This window comes from Spinacia oleracea, chromosome 5, assembly GCF_020520425.1.
Source record: "Spinacia oleracea cultivar Varoflay chromosome 5, BTI_SOV_V1, whole genome shotgun sequence".
Taxonomy (NCBI): Eukaryota; Viridiplantae; Streptophyta; class Magnoliopsida; order Caryophyllales; family Amaranthaceae; genus Spinacia; species Spinacia oleracea.
In genome coordinates, this window is record NC_079491.1 from 98,513,681 (window position 1) to 98,529,067 (window position 15,387).

At 34.2% G+C, this 15,387-nt stretch overlaps 1 protein-coding gene across 2 annotated transcripts; it reads right to left on the reverse strand.

The window, feature by feature from the left end:
• Positions 1–1,202: 1,202 nt before the first annotated feature.
• LOC110779565 (uncharacterized) lies at positions 1,203–14,734 on the reverse strand. Of its 2 annotated transcripts, none has more exons than XM_056829225.1 (10): positions 14,514–14,734; positions 4,126–4,213; positions 3,664–4,012; positions 3,320–3,569; positions 3,010–3,234; positions 2,710–2,913; positions 2,541–2,633; positions 2,342–2,452; positions 1,775–2,255; positions 1,203–1,439 (listed from the first exon to the last, which is right to left on the reverse strand). In XM_056829225.1, exons 5-9 carry the CDS (start codon positions 3,187–3,189, stop codon positions 1,992–1,994), a joined length of 852 nt encoding a protein of 283 aa, XP_056685203.1. In that variant the 5' UTR covers positions 3,190–3,234; positions 3,320–3,569; positions 3,664–4,012; positions 4,126–4,213; positions 14,514–14,734; the 3' UTR covers positions 1,203–1,439; positions 1,775–1,991. The 2 variants fall into 2 exon arrangements, with proteins under 2 accessions (XP_056685203.1, XP_056685202.1); XM_056829224.1 differs by lacking the exon at positions 14,514–14,734 and adding an exon at positions 5,985–9,805.
• Positions 14,735–15,387: the final 653 nt, after the last annotated feature.

Consider the following 15,387-nt stretch of genomic DNA (forward strand, 5'->3'; position numbering starts at 1 on the left):
AGTCTAACCGGAAACATACAAATTTAATTAAAATTTAAAGGTCATATAAATTTATAATTGAATCCATTTAATTTATTTTCAGTTGAATTAAAATGAATTTAAATTAATTCAAGGTTTTAATTTTAGTAAAATAATTAGTATAAATTTAAATTTATAATAATTAGATTATTCAAAATTAAATTCCGAGAAAACAATTTAAATTACGAATTTTAAAATTAATTAAAATCGTTTCCGAACTGAAAATTCAAAATTAAAATCAAAACATATCAATCGTAACAAGACGAGGCACTTGGGCTTGCGCCCAAGCCCCATCGAGTCATGAGGCATGCGCGCCCCATCGAATGATCGCATGGCATCATACGAGCAGGCCACACGCATCGCAGCTAGCCCAGGCCACGCTGCGTGCAGCCTGCCTCACTCGACGCATCTGGTTGCTTCGCTGGGCGCGACAGCGTGCGCCGTGGCGCAGCATGCTCGCTGCCCACACGCGACTGCTCGCCTGGCTCACACCAATGCCCATCGCCCATCGCCCATCGCCCACGTTGCACACAACACTCGACACAAGGGCAGCGTGTTGCCTTGTGCTCGTGTGCCATGGCCCTTGCTCGCTGCATTGTACCGCATGGGCGACGAGCTCCCTTGACCGTCGTCGCATGCCCGCACTATACAACACCCCTTAAGGGTAACACGTAGCGTCCATTGCTTTGTGCGTGCAAGTTTTTTGAGCGAGTTTCATAAAAATTAAAACTTTTATTTCAAAATTAACACTACTAGAAAAAAGAGTTTAGGCAACGACAAAAAACTGTGGTCATAGATTCAAAAAGGGTTGCAATAAGCCTATGGCAACAGTTTAAAATCCGTTGCATTAAGGTGGCGCTGCCATAGATATAAGGCAACGAGTTTTCATCTACGGCAACGGATTATGTAAACCGTTGCCTTTAGAAACCTATAGCAACAGTTTTATGTGGCAACGATTATCTCTTTATTGCAACGAATTTCATTCAAATTTAGGCAACACTTATTCTTATTGCAACGGATTTCTTATAATCTCCGGCAACCCTTTTTTGTTAATGAGAATGGTAGTTGTATCTATGGCCACACTTTTTAAGTATTAAGCAACATTAATTTGAGGCTTTTAGGCAACAGTTTCAACTTTATAAGGAAATCATATAAATCTAAATAAAAAAACAATTTAATTCTTGAAATTATCCATAGATCAAAAACTATATTAACTCATCTTAAATATACGTGCATCAAATAAATCCACCCATCAAAGTACATCCATACAAGTTTACATCCACCCATCAACACATCTTACATGTCTAAAAAGTTTTCCAAATTGTTAATATACACCAAAATGTTGTCAAAGTCTAATTAATGGTTAGACCTAAAATCCGAAATCATCCCTCCAAAAAGTTGTACGCTTCGGATATACTACCCTGCAAACACAAAAAAAAACAACCCATGATTAATACATCTAAGTATATCAAAAGACAAAGTATCAAAAAAATTGAGTAAAAAATTCGGCAGAGTTTCCATTGTAAACTGAACAACCCAAATTTGAAATTGTTTAATACCTGAAACAATTTCATGACAACGCTCTCAATCCAAAACCAAGTCAAAAACTAATACACTTTTATACCATCAAGAATATATCAATCACATTTACCCTTCTAGCTAAATAAATATAAAAAACCGTAACCACAATCACCCTTAGCACTTGGCTCAAAATAAAAAGGAGAGTGAGAAGGGAGGTTAAAAAAGATGAACATACCTGATTGATTAAACATTGAGGCAAATGCCCTCACCGATGATCTGCATGACCGATGGATGTGGATACAATAGCCTTTGCAATTAAATCTGGTGTAGGATTACGATCTTGTTTTCCTTTTTCTAGTTGGGCAAGCACTAAACTGACAATATCAAGTGTCATACTTTCCTTTTGAGATTCATAGTTCTTTTGCATCTCTAAAAATGCAGCAACTTGTACATCATGTGCTTCCTGTTTCTTGGCAAGTTCTTCCTCTCGAGCAAATCATATCCTTTTGCACATTGGCTTTGATGGAGTCCATAATTTCAGTGGGAAAAGTTAATGACTTATCTGCTCCTTTCCCCTTCATCTTTTTGCGAGACACTCCTTTCCCCATCAACCGGACATATCCATTATGGTCATCTTTCATTACTTCATCGAACGGGTCTTTTTGACAATCATTACTTGTATCAGCTTGTAATGCTTCCTGTTGCCGCATTGCTTCCTGTTTTCATCATAAAACTCTTAAAATAAAATAATCATTGTAATCCAAAACATGAAAACAACACGGATTTATAAAAAAGAACCTACAATTTTTTTTTGCGTATCATCTGAAGATGTCTTATAGGTTCTTCCTTCTTTTCGACGTCGTGTCCTTTCAAACATTTGTAATTTAGATGGTGGCTTACCATCTGTTTCCAACTGAGACAAATACCAAACAAACATTACTAGACAAAAAGTTTCAGGTGTTTTTTTATATTTCAAGCTACTTATGGAATAACCTTCTCACCATCTCCTGATGAATACCAGCAAAGCCTTTAGGACCAACTGTGTGCATGTTGTCTTGCTGCATGCGATTTTCAAAGTTTTGCAAACTTGTTTTCTAATGCAAGAATAAAGATGTTAAGCATTAAATACTATGAAATATATTAACTAGAATTATTTTTCTTAGCTAATACCTTTGCCGCCTTAGTATTCCAGTAACCCAGTAGAGTTTTGAAATGCATTTCGGGTACACTCTTTGGACGAAACTTCCATCTGTCATTGTTGTTGGAGTAGTTATAATAATATCGCTTTTTGAGTCGACATTTCCAGCCTCTCCAACACCAATTGATGGTCTCAAGCACCCAATCTTTAGCTATTGCCGGAAGTTTATACTTGCTCTAATAAATTATATTCAGTAACAAGAAGGTAGTAAGAAATACAACGACAATAAAAAAAATTGATGTTAAATAATGAATAAATCATAAAACACTTACAGTCACATATTCCCACATCTTATCCTTGTCAGGAACTTTATGCCAATCTGTGTAAATTAATGGTGCCCAGTTGTGATCACAAGCAAGTGTTCCAAAAAATAGGCTGAGTTCATTCGTAGCTTTGATAGGTCCCACTGGTTGTCCCAATGATGCCCACACGGTCATCCCATTTGCGAGCATGAACCTCAAACAAATTTGTAGGCCCTCTGGTATTTTTTATTGGACCTAAGTAAGGAACACAAATTATCAATAAAGGACAGAAAAGAGGAAATACATAAATAACACATAGAATTTTCATTAGAACCCTTGCCTTGATTTTCTACAGGTACGAGATCTACTTCATTTTGTTGAGGAACGACAACTACTTGGTTTTCTGATGGAACAATTGAAGAGTGCTTGCGTTTGGATCTTAATCGTGATTCCAGTTTTTCTATCTCGAGATCTATTTGACGATCTTCACTTGGATCTTTTTGTTGTTGCATCATAATGAAATCATCCATTTCCATTGACGGGCATAATGGCTTCTTTTTTACAGCGGATGCACGTTTCTTACTCATTATCTAAAAGGCATAAGAACACCCTAATATCAATAAAATGTGAAACAAAAACTTGTTAATACTTTTAAAAAAAAGGGACATTCTATACAATCAATACCTTCTTTGGCATAGATTTTGAGCCCATTAAACCATCAGTTTCTTGTCTATCATTATTTGACAGCTCAAAGAATTCATCTTCAGAATCGTCATCATCATATTGATCTTCTTCTGGAAAATAGTCTGCTTCATTCGATTTAGTGGCCTTATGTTTTTCCTTTCCTTTTGACTGCATGTTTTTACTTTTGGCCAGGAGTTGATCAGCCAATTTGTCCAACCCAAGTTCTTTAAATTTAAGAGAATTTTTTTCGATAGTCATGCTCCTTTGTTTCTCATAATCAGCTCCTTTTGGACCTACTTTAGAACTTGAAGCTTTTCCTTGCTTTACCATTTTGTACGTGTTTGAATCACTGTAGAAACATTTAAAACAAAAACTTAAAGTAATATAAAACCTTATACTCTTATAATATATAAACAATTATAAGGGAATCATAATTCAAGTAAAATGTTAATAAATGTATACCTGCACTAGTTTATAGTCTCTAAACTTCAACAACTTGCTCAAGAAGGAAAATCACAGTGCATGTGTAGCTTAACTTAGTGTAAATAACCTGTAAGCATTAAAGATAATTAGTTTAGCGTAACCAATTTTTCATAGACATTATTTGCTGTAATAGAAATAGATGTTTCAAATATACAATTAAAATATAGAAAAAGAATTATAAAAATGAACAAGATTGGTGCAAAATGATAAAATGAAATAATAATCTTGTTTCTTAGAGAATCACACAACACAAAATTAAAACAAGGATACTTTAGGCTACAAAGGATGGATAATAGAACAATATTTTTTACTACAAAGATGAGGGGAAATCAGAATAATAATGATTATCTTAAGACCCGGGAATTGAGAAATCTTCTGTAGCATGCATCCAGTCCCAATCTGTATCGTCATTGTCAGAGTCTTCTTCTTCCTCATTTGCATCAACATCGACATTTAAGATGCTTGAAACATCAACTGATCGCACGTGAGAACTTGATCTTGATTCACTAACGTCCCTTCCAACAAAGGGCATGAAATTGATTCCATTGACACCATAATCAACAGGCTCTTCCTTTTGAAATTTATCAAGACCTTTTGATTGGATTGTTACAAGATCAAACGACTGGTTTCGATTTAAAGAGCAAGGATAAATCTACATTGTTCATCATTTTTTATTTTCTATTGTATTGACTAAGTTTTTGTATAACCTTGGTTAACTATTTAATTGATTTATCAACAAAAATTAACAGTAAGGTCATGATTTAGAAAAAACATGAACAAAGGACTACCAATGATAATAAGTATTTTTTTTGGTTACCATTGAGAAAAAGCAATAGTATAGGGTTATCATTGAAAATGTTCCCATTAATATAAGTGAAGGAGCTTATTACTTCTGCACTAAATTAATCAAAACAAGGATCAAGGATTTACAAGAAGAATGCAAATATTATTAAGATTACTTATTAAAGTGTATCAATAAAATAAAAAACTAAAAAAGGTAAAAATTAGTTATGCTTTTCCCAAATTTCCAAACAAATGAGACACTAATCTTACTCCTCATTTCCACGTGTTACATGCTAGAACAACACCCTCACTAACAAAAACCTAAAAAATGAAATCAAACTTTAGTTCCCCACTTAGCTGCCCCCTGTTATTTCTCACTCCTTATATACTACTCTATATCTTCTCTTCTTCTTCTTCTCTCTTATGTTTTTTTTTGTTCTTGTTATGACACTGCTCCTCTAACACACTCCTCCAAAAAAAAAATCTAACATCTACGGCCACCAGGATATCATGTTAACTCAAAATGGTTTCCCATACTCCAGCTAGAGTCCAGCACTCAGAATCTTTATCCTATTGGTAAACACCCTTCCTTTCAGAAAAAAATCCTTTGCATAGCCTAACTGGTTATTGACTATTAACTAGCAGAAGCAACACACACAAGACAGTAACATGAAACACACATAAAACACTAACATGAAATCTCCGAGTGGACTATGGACTGTAACAAGAAGAATAAAAAAGGAAGCACATATACATCTCCACAAATTATAAATTTATTATATCCAAAGTTCAAAACAATTGAAAAATTACACATTCATACTTAATACCAGAAAATTTACCACAAAATGCAACTATTCTTTAAAAGTAGCACTAATTCCCAGCTAATTAAGTGAATTATGCAAACTTTGAGGGATTTCCCAAATGAATTTCAAATTCACAACACCAAAATTCAAATCCGACATGTAGAGTTCAATAAACAGCAAAATAATTAATAAAACCACCAAAAATCGATATTTTTTTCCAGAAAATTAAAAAGACATAATTTGCTAACTTACCAATGACAATTTTGAATGTTTGGATGCTCGAAGCCGCAAGATTTGCTGCAATTTTGTGAAATTCGAATGCTTGTCGGGGATTATGACTTGCTGATACTTTCAATATGAATTTCGTAGCTACTGTGTAAGTGAGAGAAAATTTGAACCCTAATTTTTTGGTACCCTAATTTCTAGTTCCACCCAGAGAATCGTGAAATAGAAATTCAAACCCTTGTTCTGAAATTTTGAGTGAGAAATTCATTGGAGTTGAAAGAGGGAAGATTTTTTTTTGAAACCCTAACTCAGATGTGACGAGTAGTCATACTGCATTTTGGGGGCAAAAAAGAAGGAGGGAAGACGAAAAATTTTGGGGGTTTATTGGCGCGTTAAGGCAAAATAATTCAAGGGTTTGTTAGCGCGTTTTAGCAAAATTATTTTAGGCAAGAGTTCTATATTTTTCAAAATTTTCTTTTTTAATAAACCGTGGCCTAATTGTTAATTCGCAACAGTCTCCCAAGTAAACTTACAAAGGCTTGTAAACCGTTGCCATATATGGCTTAGGCAACGTTGTTAAAAACCGTGGCCAATTGGGTGTTGCCTAAGCCCCTTTTCCTTGTAGTGTAATGACAAATTAATAAATCATATTATATTTATAATTTTAGGGCAAAAAATCGAAAATTTATTAATCAATTAATTTCCGATTATCATGGATTCAAATCTAGGTCATAAAAATTTAAAATTTATCATAAATTAACAATGTTTATGGTGGTTTTTAATCATGGATGCCTAATTAAATCGTTAATTAATTATTAAAACCAAATCAAATTCTAAATTATTCCAATTTCAACAAATTAATTACAATTACAAATTAGGTTGTATAATTAACAAGCTTAGGCATTCAAATTTGTTAAACATATACAGTAGGTCAATCAAAAATTCATGATTTAACAACAAGAATCGCAAATATTCAATTTAACATCTTAAAATTACAAACTTTTGCGTTCGAAAAACTAAAACCTCCGAAAAATCATAGTTAGGCTTCGAATTTGGGAATTCTGGGTTCGGCCGAAAAATAGTACTTTTGTCAAAATTTTAGAATGTCTTTTACATGCGGAATTGACACAAAAATCACTCGATTTCGTTGAGTACAGTCTGGGTTTGTCTTCTGCCTCAACTGAGGTGCAGTAAGCTGGAAAAGTGCTAAGCACAGCACCATTGCGGATTCTACAACTGAAGCGGAGTACATTGCTGCACATGAAGCAGCAAAGGAAGCTATATGGCTAAGGAAGTTCATAGGTGAACTTGGTGTAGTCCCCTCCATTAAAGGACCAATAGCTCTGTATTGTGATAATAATGGAGCTATTGCACAGGCAAAGGAGCCCAGACACCACCAGAGAGTCAAGCATGTACTTCATAGATTTCACCTTCTACGTGAGTTCGTTGAAAGAAAAGAAGTTGAGATAAGCAAGATTGGAACTGATGACAACATCTCAGATACATTGACTAAACCTCTGCCGCAGGCGAAGCACAACTCGCACACTGCAGCTATGGGAATCAAGCATGTTGGAGAATGGCTTTGATGTCCTTATTTAATGTTTTAAAGTTTTAGAGTTTAATACTTTGTAAAACATTATTGGTTAATCATTCACATTAATGAATAGAATTCATTTTTCCATTTAATTTGTGGTTTATTAAATGATGAGTCCCTTCAATTTGACCATATATTCAAGATAGACTGTCAGGACCAGTCAAGTGACTAAGAAATGTCTATCAAGTGAACTTGAATGTCAAAAGTTGAAAATGGTCCCTGGTCGGAGTTTTCTATAAAGATGGACGCATAAAAAACGTTAGACGACTAGAATGCAAGATGACTAGTAGTTTTGTTTCTTGAACTATGTGGACATGGCAATGTCGTAATCATTTTCATAGATACTTATTTTGGGAAGACTAGTATCGGGAAGACCTATAAAACTTTACTGTAAGAGATGAAAATCTTTCATAAGTAAATTTCATTAAAATTATTAGACACTAATCCTCAATACCTGAGTGATTTGAGATTAATTGTTTGAGAACTGCTTACTTTGACGTTGTCAACCGTCGCACCGTAAAAGGAGGCTATAAAGGCAAAGCTCAGGTAATCACCTATCAAACGAAGTCTAATCTCAAGATCGCAAGATTGGGATTGTCCTCCCATAAATCGGGATGAGATGTTGAAAGTTGTACAAGGCCACTCGGAGAGCTAGAAACTGTAAAATGCATGGCCATTAAATGCATACTTGGACCAAGGGCATTATTTCCTTCAAAACAATGTAAGCATATGCTCAGCAGATCAGAGGACTCATGGAAGTAGTTAGATGCAACTGAGAGCAATGAGTAATGCCATGTTGGCTCCATTTGTAGTCTCGACCACTAAAGTTAACCTGAAATTACCTTAAACATTGATGAGAAGTAGCTGCAAGGCGATCACGAGAACTAAAGATCAGTGAGGCAAATTTAGTTTCGACTAATGACTATAATTCACTACCCCTTCAAGACAGTCAGAATTTTCACCAGAAGAAAAGGTCAAATACAGAAGCTAATGGCAACAAGAATGTTGTCATTTCTAACATTGAAGTGAGCACTCCTTTCACACTCCCACCATGTATCGGAAAATTGATATTTGTGATTATAAGTTCTCTAAGAATTGATTTTTCATCACCTTTTGAAATTTTGTAGTCATATTTTTTTTTTGGATAATGTAAATTTAATGATCTATGAAATCGGGTTCTATTGTTAATTCTAATTGTTGGATATTATGGTTTATGTTCTTGTAAAATTTATTATCAATATTTTAATGATACGATATAAATATAATAAAAGCATAACAACTAGTGTTCGTACTAATTGATTTATTTCTTTTTGGCAACACCATATGTCGTTGCAAAATAGGAAAACTTTTTGGTAACGACTATTTATGGTTGTGAAAAATAGGATTTGCCTACTCGCCTACCATTGAGTTTTGACAACGGCATATGTTTAGCAACGAAGATATTGTTGCCATATATACATTTTTGGCAACGAAAAAAAGTCGTTGCAGATACCTTTAGTAACAGCATCTCCCATAACAACCTGAAATCGTTGCCTTAAATGCAAAATTGTTGCTAAAGATATTTTTGGCAGCGACATTTTCCGTTGCCAAAACGACATTTTCTTGTAACTCAACGATATAAGTAAAGAGTCCTTTTATGTCGTGGCAAATGAGATAGGTTTACCTAATAAGTTCTTAGACGTACCTATCAACCAAGAGTAGTTCTAGACTATTAGCAAAGGATTTGCTTACCTAAAATATTTTAGAATTGAGTCTAAATACATTATGTGCTTAATTCTTCAATGATTTAAGGATCTTGAATTCATTTTATTCACACCTGCCGGAACAATAAATTCGAATAAAATGCCAATGACTTGTTTAAATTGCATGATGCTTTAATTTTGAAGTTATTACTCATGATAAATGTTTAGACTTTGCATGCTTCAATGTATGTTTTAATTATTGTTTATAATTAAATATCTTGCACTGCAGTAAATCCTTTTAGAAAGGTAATTGTAAATTTCCTCGATTGGTAGTGAACCCAAGAATGATTCACGGAAATGAGAGAAAATGAGCAATTTAAAAATGTACGTTTCTTTTAGCGACTTTTATGGTTGTTTTCGAATATCAAAGTCGAATGGAAAACCGATTGGTGCTTGTGAATTCAAAATACAATGTAGTTTGAGATCATAAAGAATTTAGTTTAAACGCTCAGCTTTACCAATGGTTAACAACCTAATACCTTTTATCCATTTAATTCTCCAATGAGTCTAGTCCCTAGACATTCGAATAGATCGATGCTTAGGGAACGTTAGAAGCTTCTGGTAAGATCATCTAGTTGAAACAGATTATTCAACATAAATAAAATGATAAGAACTTTGTTGGAGTGACATTGGACATGTCTAACAGAGTATAAAAGTCAACACTAGAGAAGTTAATTCTTAAGAGCACTACTACATTTCTAGTCAGATGCAACGCCTAAAATCGTTGCAATAGGCATGAAAATCCGTTGCATTAGACCTAACGTTACGCCAAATGACCCTTGCATCCGGTGGCTTTGCATTAGGCCTAATGCAACGTTCAATGACCTGATGCGACGGAAATTTAATACCGTTGCATTAGGTTTCCACCTAATGCGACGGTTCTTAGATGGAGTGTCGCATTAGCTTTTTAGCTAATGCGACGGGTAATTTAGCTAATGCGACGGGTGATTTAGCTAATGCGACGGGTAATTTTAGCTAATGCGACGGGTAATTTTAGCTAATGCAACGGGTACCTACTATGGCTTAATGAAATAATGCAACGCCTTTTCCGTAATACAACGGTAATTTTTTGTCAAAAAATTCTTTTGGGCACCTAATGCAACGGTTCTTCATAATAATAATAATAATAATAATAATAATAATAATAATAATAATAATAATAATAATAATAATAATAATAATAATAAAATAATAATAAAGTTGGCCAATAACAAAAGATTTTCATTGACTTGAAGAGTAATATTACAATATTAGTGCCCATAGGACACACACATTACAAAATAGTTATTCACTAATTAATTTTGTGTTTTTAATGACAAAAGTACATAAAATTAAAATCCATAGAAACAAATTCAACGTTACTAGAAATCACAAAACGACCCAAAACAAACAAGAGCCTCCACCGTCTCATTGCTAGCGCTAGATCTACATTTCTTCTCCATTTAGCTCACCATGCTCCTGCAAGTTTAAATCACGAATGGGCACAAGTTAAACTAGCTAAAACACGATAAATAGTAATAACCTTTGCGTTTACTCAAGTAAAAATATAAAAGACTTTATCAGCGTCTCAGTTCAGTAAACGGGACTAATCGCCAGAAATTCATTACAGAAAAATGCAAAATCTATGATCTGACAAAAAATGACACTTACATAAAGTCAAAAGAAATGATTTTTCATGTTATTACTTCCATTAAAAATGTATAAACTAAAGCAACATCCATAGCTAAAACCTGTATTAAAGATCAGGTATACATCAAAGTGTGAGAAACATTTAAATAGTGCTTGAATCTGATATGATACTAAGCTACTGTATAGGGGCCTATTTGATTGACAAGGGGTTTCAGTTTCACAAAATAGGTTATCAAAATCCAATCCTAACTGGGCACTATAGAGAAAGTCACTCATCCCAGTCACTTTATAAGGAATGTAATTACCCATTTGCTGACATGCACTAATATCAGAATATGTATTATAACCAGAGTACTCCATCTATGTACCTGACACTCCATGTCAGTTCATAGGGATTGCATCAAGGCTGTACATACATCACCAACTTCGAATCAGAAAACAGAACTTTAAGCTCAATTTTCACAGAAAAAGCTTAAACACTACCAAGCATATGAATTTCCAAATATGAAGAAAAAAAATAGACCAGAACAGAATAATGCAGGTGAGCAACTTGGTGAATCTATGCAATTTGAAAACTATACTTGATCATTTTAGAAAACTGCAGTTTTGAATGACAATTGTCTTCAACTTGTAGGCAATCCAAATCAAAGAAGTATTGCCTAACCATAGAGAAAAGGAGAGAGTAGAACTAAAGAACAAGATGGCAAGGTCATTCTAAACACAGAAAAGAGACCGCATTTCCTTTTTCACTGTCATAAAAAACCAAACTAACTGTCCCCAATTGAAATAGCCAAAAACAGGATCATGGTAACTTTCTAGCCAATGTAAAAGGTAATCTTCAGATTGAACACTAACAGTAAAGCTAATAATTGAAGCAATGCCACCAACACATTGAATTAAGTGATTTTGGGAATCATCAATTTTGTGCTATGTGATTGAGGCTAATCCACCAAAACATGTAATGGATTGGTTCATTCGAAGGATAAGGGGGGAAATGAGAATTGATAAGTTCGCTGCTGCAGGACGGGGAACTTTCATAGTTAGATTGAAAACTATGGAAAATTGTGATAAAATTCTACAAGGAGACTTTCAATTTTTCAATAATAAAACTCTAATTGTGAAGCCATGGCACTCTGATTTTAACACTGATTTGAACATTCAGAAAAAGGATATTAGAACGGTTCCAATTTGGATTCAACTACCTAATTTGGAATTCAAATAATGGGGAGAGAAAAGCCTAGGTAAAATTGCTGGAATTGTTAGGAAGCTAGTTAAAGTGGACAAAACAACAAAAAAGAGGGAGAAACTTCACTATGCAAGAGTAATGATGGAGGTCAGTTTATAGCAGGAATTCCCAGATTAAGTAAGGCTTATGAATGAGAAAGGGATTGTTGTGACTCAATGGGTGATCTATGAGTGGAGGCCAACTGTGTATACTGTTTGAAAAGGGTTAGGATACTTAACTGAGAAGTGTGTTAGGAAGAAGTAGAAAACTTGGGTGTTGTAATGAGGATGATGGTGGCTTCAAGGTGGTACACACTGGTCAGAATATGAGAACACCAAGGGTTCACCAAGTGAAACTAGTGGGCACTCAAAATAAGTTTTATGTGCTAGAATACTCAAAATGAGGAGACGTACACATGGAGAGGTGTGAGAATGGTTGGTCAAAATGAGAATTCAGATGAGGAAGGGGAGCCTCCTGATCTGACTGGATAGTTTGTTATGTTAGAATGTTAGGGGACTGAATAGTCATAAAAAGAAAAGTGAGGTGAAGAATATTAACTGTCCGGCTATTGTGAGAATATTACCTGACCAGCAAGGCAAGAAGTCTTTCAAATTCTTCAATTTCTGGTGTCAATCTAACAGATTTCAGGAGATAGTCAAGAGAGGGTGGAGTGAGCCTATGAAAGGGTATAAGATGTTCGTAGTTGTTTAAAAATTAAAGGCACTACAGATGTATGGAGATCTTTGAATAGCTGATACTAAGGCTCTCCAAGCCATGACTGATACACATATTCAATTGCGTTCTGATCCAAGTAATGATGTGCTAGCCAGACGCTGAAGTTACAACCAGAAATGAGTATCACATAGTGCATAAACTCTACACTGAGTACCTAAGGCAGAAGGAAAAAGTGAGGTGGGTTACTGAAGGTGACGAGAACACATATTTTTCATCAGTCTTAGAATGAGAAGGGTAAAGTCAAGTGACAAAACTCTTAACATTTTCATTAATGTAATAAATTTTTCCTGAGTTGTAGTGAGCATAACTTTTTCCAAAATATGTTACAGGTGAGTCTCATAAAAACCAGCATAGACAGCAGCATAGACAACATAACTAAGACTTTAGCAAAAAAATAGTAGTTTTAATTCTTTACCTTTTTTTTTTACTACAGGTGAAATCTGAAGTATAACAGAAGAACATTGTACACAATGAAAGTAAATTTAGAAGCGAATCCCATCATAAAATGGGACTCGGTCTTACCATAAAAATGTAGAATGCCCAATGATTTTTGTACTTGAAAATGCAACTACATAAGGGTTAATTTTATATATAAAGGTATAACTAAAAGCATACAACTTCTCTCATACTTCCTTGACAATACAACCACTCTCTCACATACACTACATAACACTATTCCTTTCTCAAATAGATCGAACCGCAAGACTCTTGCTAGCATAGCTCACACCCTCACACTATCATTACTCGTAATGGAAAGAGTTTAGTCGTTTATGTACAACATTCAAGCGACTACGAGGAAGTTGTGACAAAAATAAATGAATTCAAATCACCAACTTTTTTTGTATTTACAATTGCCAAGAACACTAATTTTTATTTCAGGATTAGCCTCTTTATGATAACAACAAGCAAGCATCGATCACAATGCCAAATTATAAGAAATATATACAGAGCATGGTTTTATTATTATAATCTGGAAATTGGCATCATTCTAACTATAGGAGCAAAAAATACTAAAAATATCTGGAGAACTTAGCTTTAACTAAGTGTAGCATTCAAGGTTAAACATGACTCAAACTCCAGCACCAAATCGTCATTTTATATTTATTGACAACAAAATCATAATAGTTGCACAAGTAGTTGCAGAAAGTTGACCTATTTCTAAATTTCAACTTAAACTTATAACCTAAATTTAGCTATTTTTCTTTTACTCTTCCTTTTTTCACAGAAAAACCATTCACACTCCGGAAATTTTTTAAGGTCCAAATATCATTGCTTTTGGACCTATATAATTTAAAAAATTAAACAATTTGACCAGCATAACTTCGTTATTTAAAGCTAGAATTTTACGGAGTACTTAATTTTCCCCAAAAATATATATGGAGAAAATAGAGGATTTAAGGAAAAACAATTACCTAATTGATGAAACTGCATACTATACATCAACAAATCGGAACGAAATGGACAAAGTTTAGAGAAATTAGTACAGAAAAATGTCGTATATGAAGAAATTATAGGAATTCGACAACACCAATTCAATTTTCAAGTCAATATACAAATGATTCAAATGCATATTTGATGCAAAAACTGATAAAAAAACATCAAATTGTAAGTAAAAAAAATATAAGAAATACCTTCAATTACGATTGGCCTTTAAATATAAGAAAAGATGAGATCTTCCCAATCTTCAAGGATTTTGATGACAGATCTTTCAAAAATTGACGAATCTCGAATGAATTTCGGTGATGAACTTTCCCAAAACCCTAAGTTAGAGAGTGAAAGGCTTGTGGAGGAAGGAGCTGAGGCGATGAAAAAAGTATGGGTAAGAGTACTTGTGTGTCGTGACACGTGAGTGGGTGCTTTTCTATGGCCTTATTTTTAATGACGTATAGCCTTATAGGTAGAGCCGTTGCATTAGTCGTTGCATTAGCAAAGCTAACGCGATGGTATAAGAGAAACTGTTGCAATAGAATATAGGCGTTGCATTAGATACCTCTATTACAACGGCAACGGCTGGACCGTCGCATTAGCCATTTTATTTCCGTTGCATTTGATCAAAAATGTAGTAGTGAGACTATAAGAAAGGGTACAAGAAATAGGAAAACAAGGAACAAATGAAAGGAATTCATGATTCCGTTTCTACCTATAAGTTTATGTTTAAAGAGAAGTGACCTAACAATCAAACTTCCTTGGTATCATATACCGCTTGAGTTCTTACTTTGGTAATAACTCAAACAATGGAAGCTAGCCTACACTAATGACCTACAAGTGGGAAATGAACCATGGCAATGCTACATTAGTTGTAGGGTCATCTAGTTTGTTTTAAGTCCTTTCAAGGCTGGAACTTAATGGCTATTTTTTTCCATAATCATCATACCTAAATTTGTGTTTTCAAACACAGAAAGACTCACATTCAAGAAAAACAAAAACAATGTTTGTTTGTTTATTTGAATGAAATGGTCATTTACGGGTTGAGTCATGTATGCTTGATTAAAACAACCAACTCTT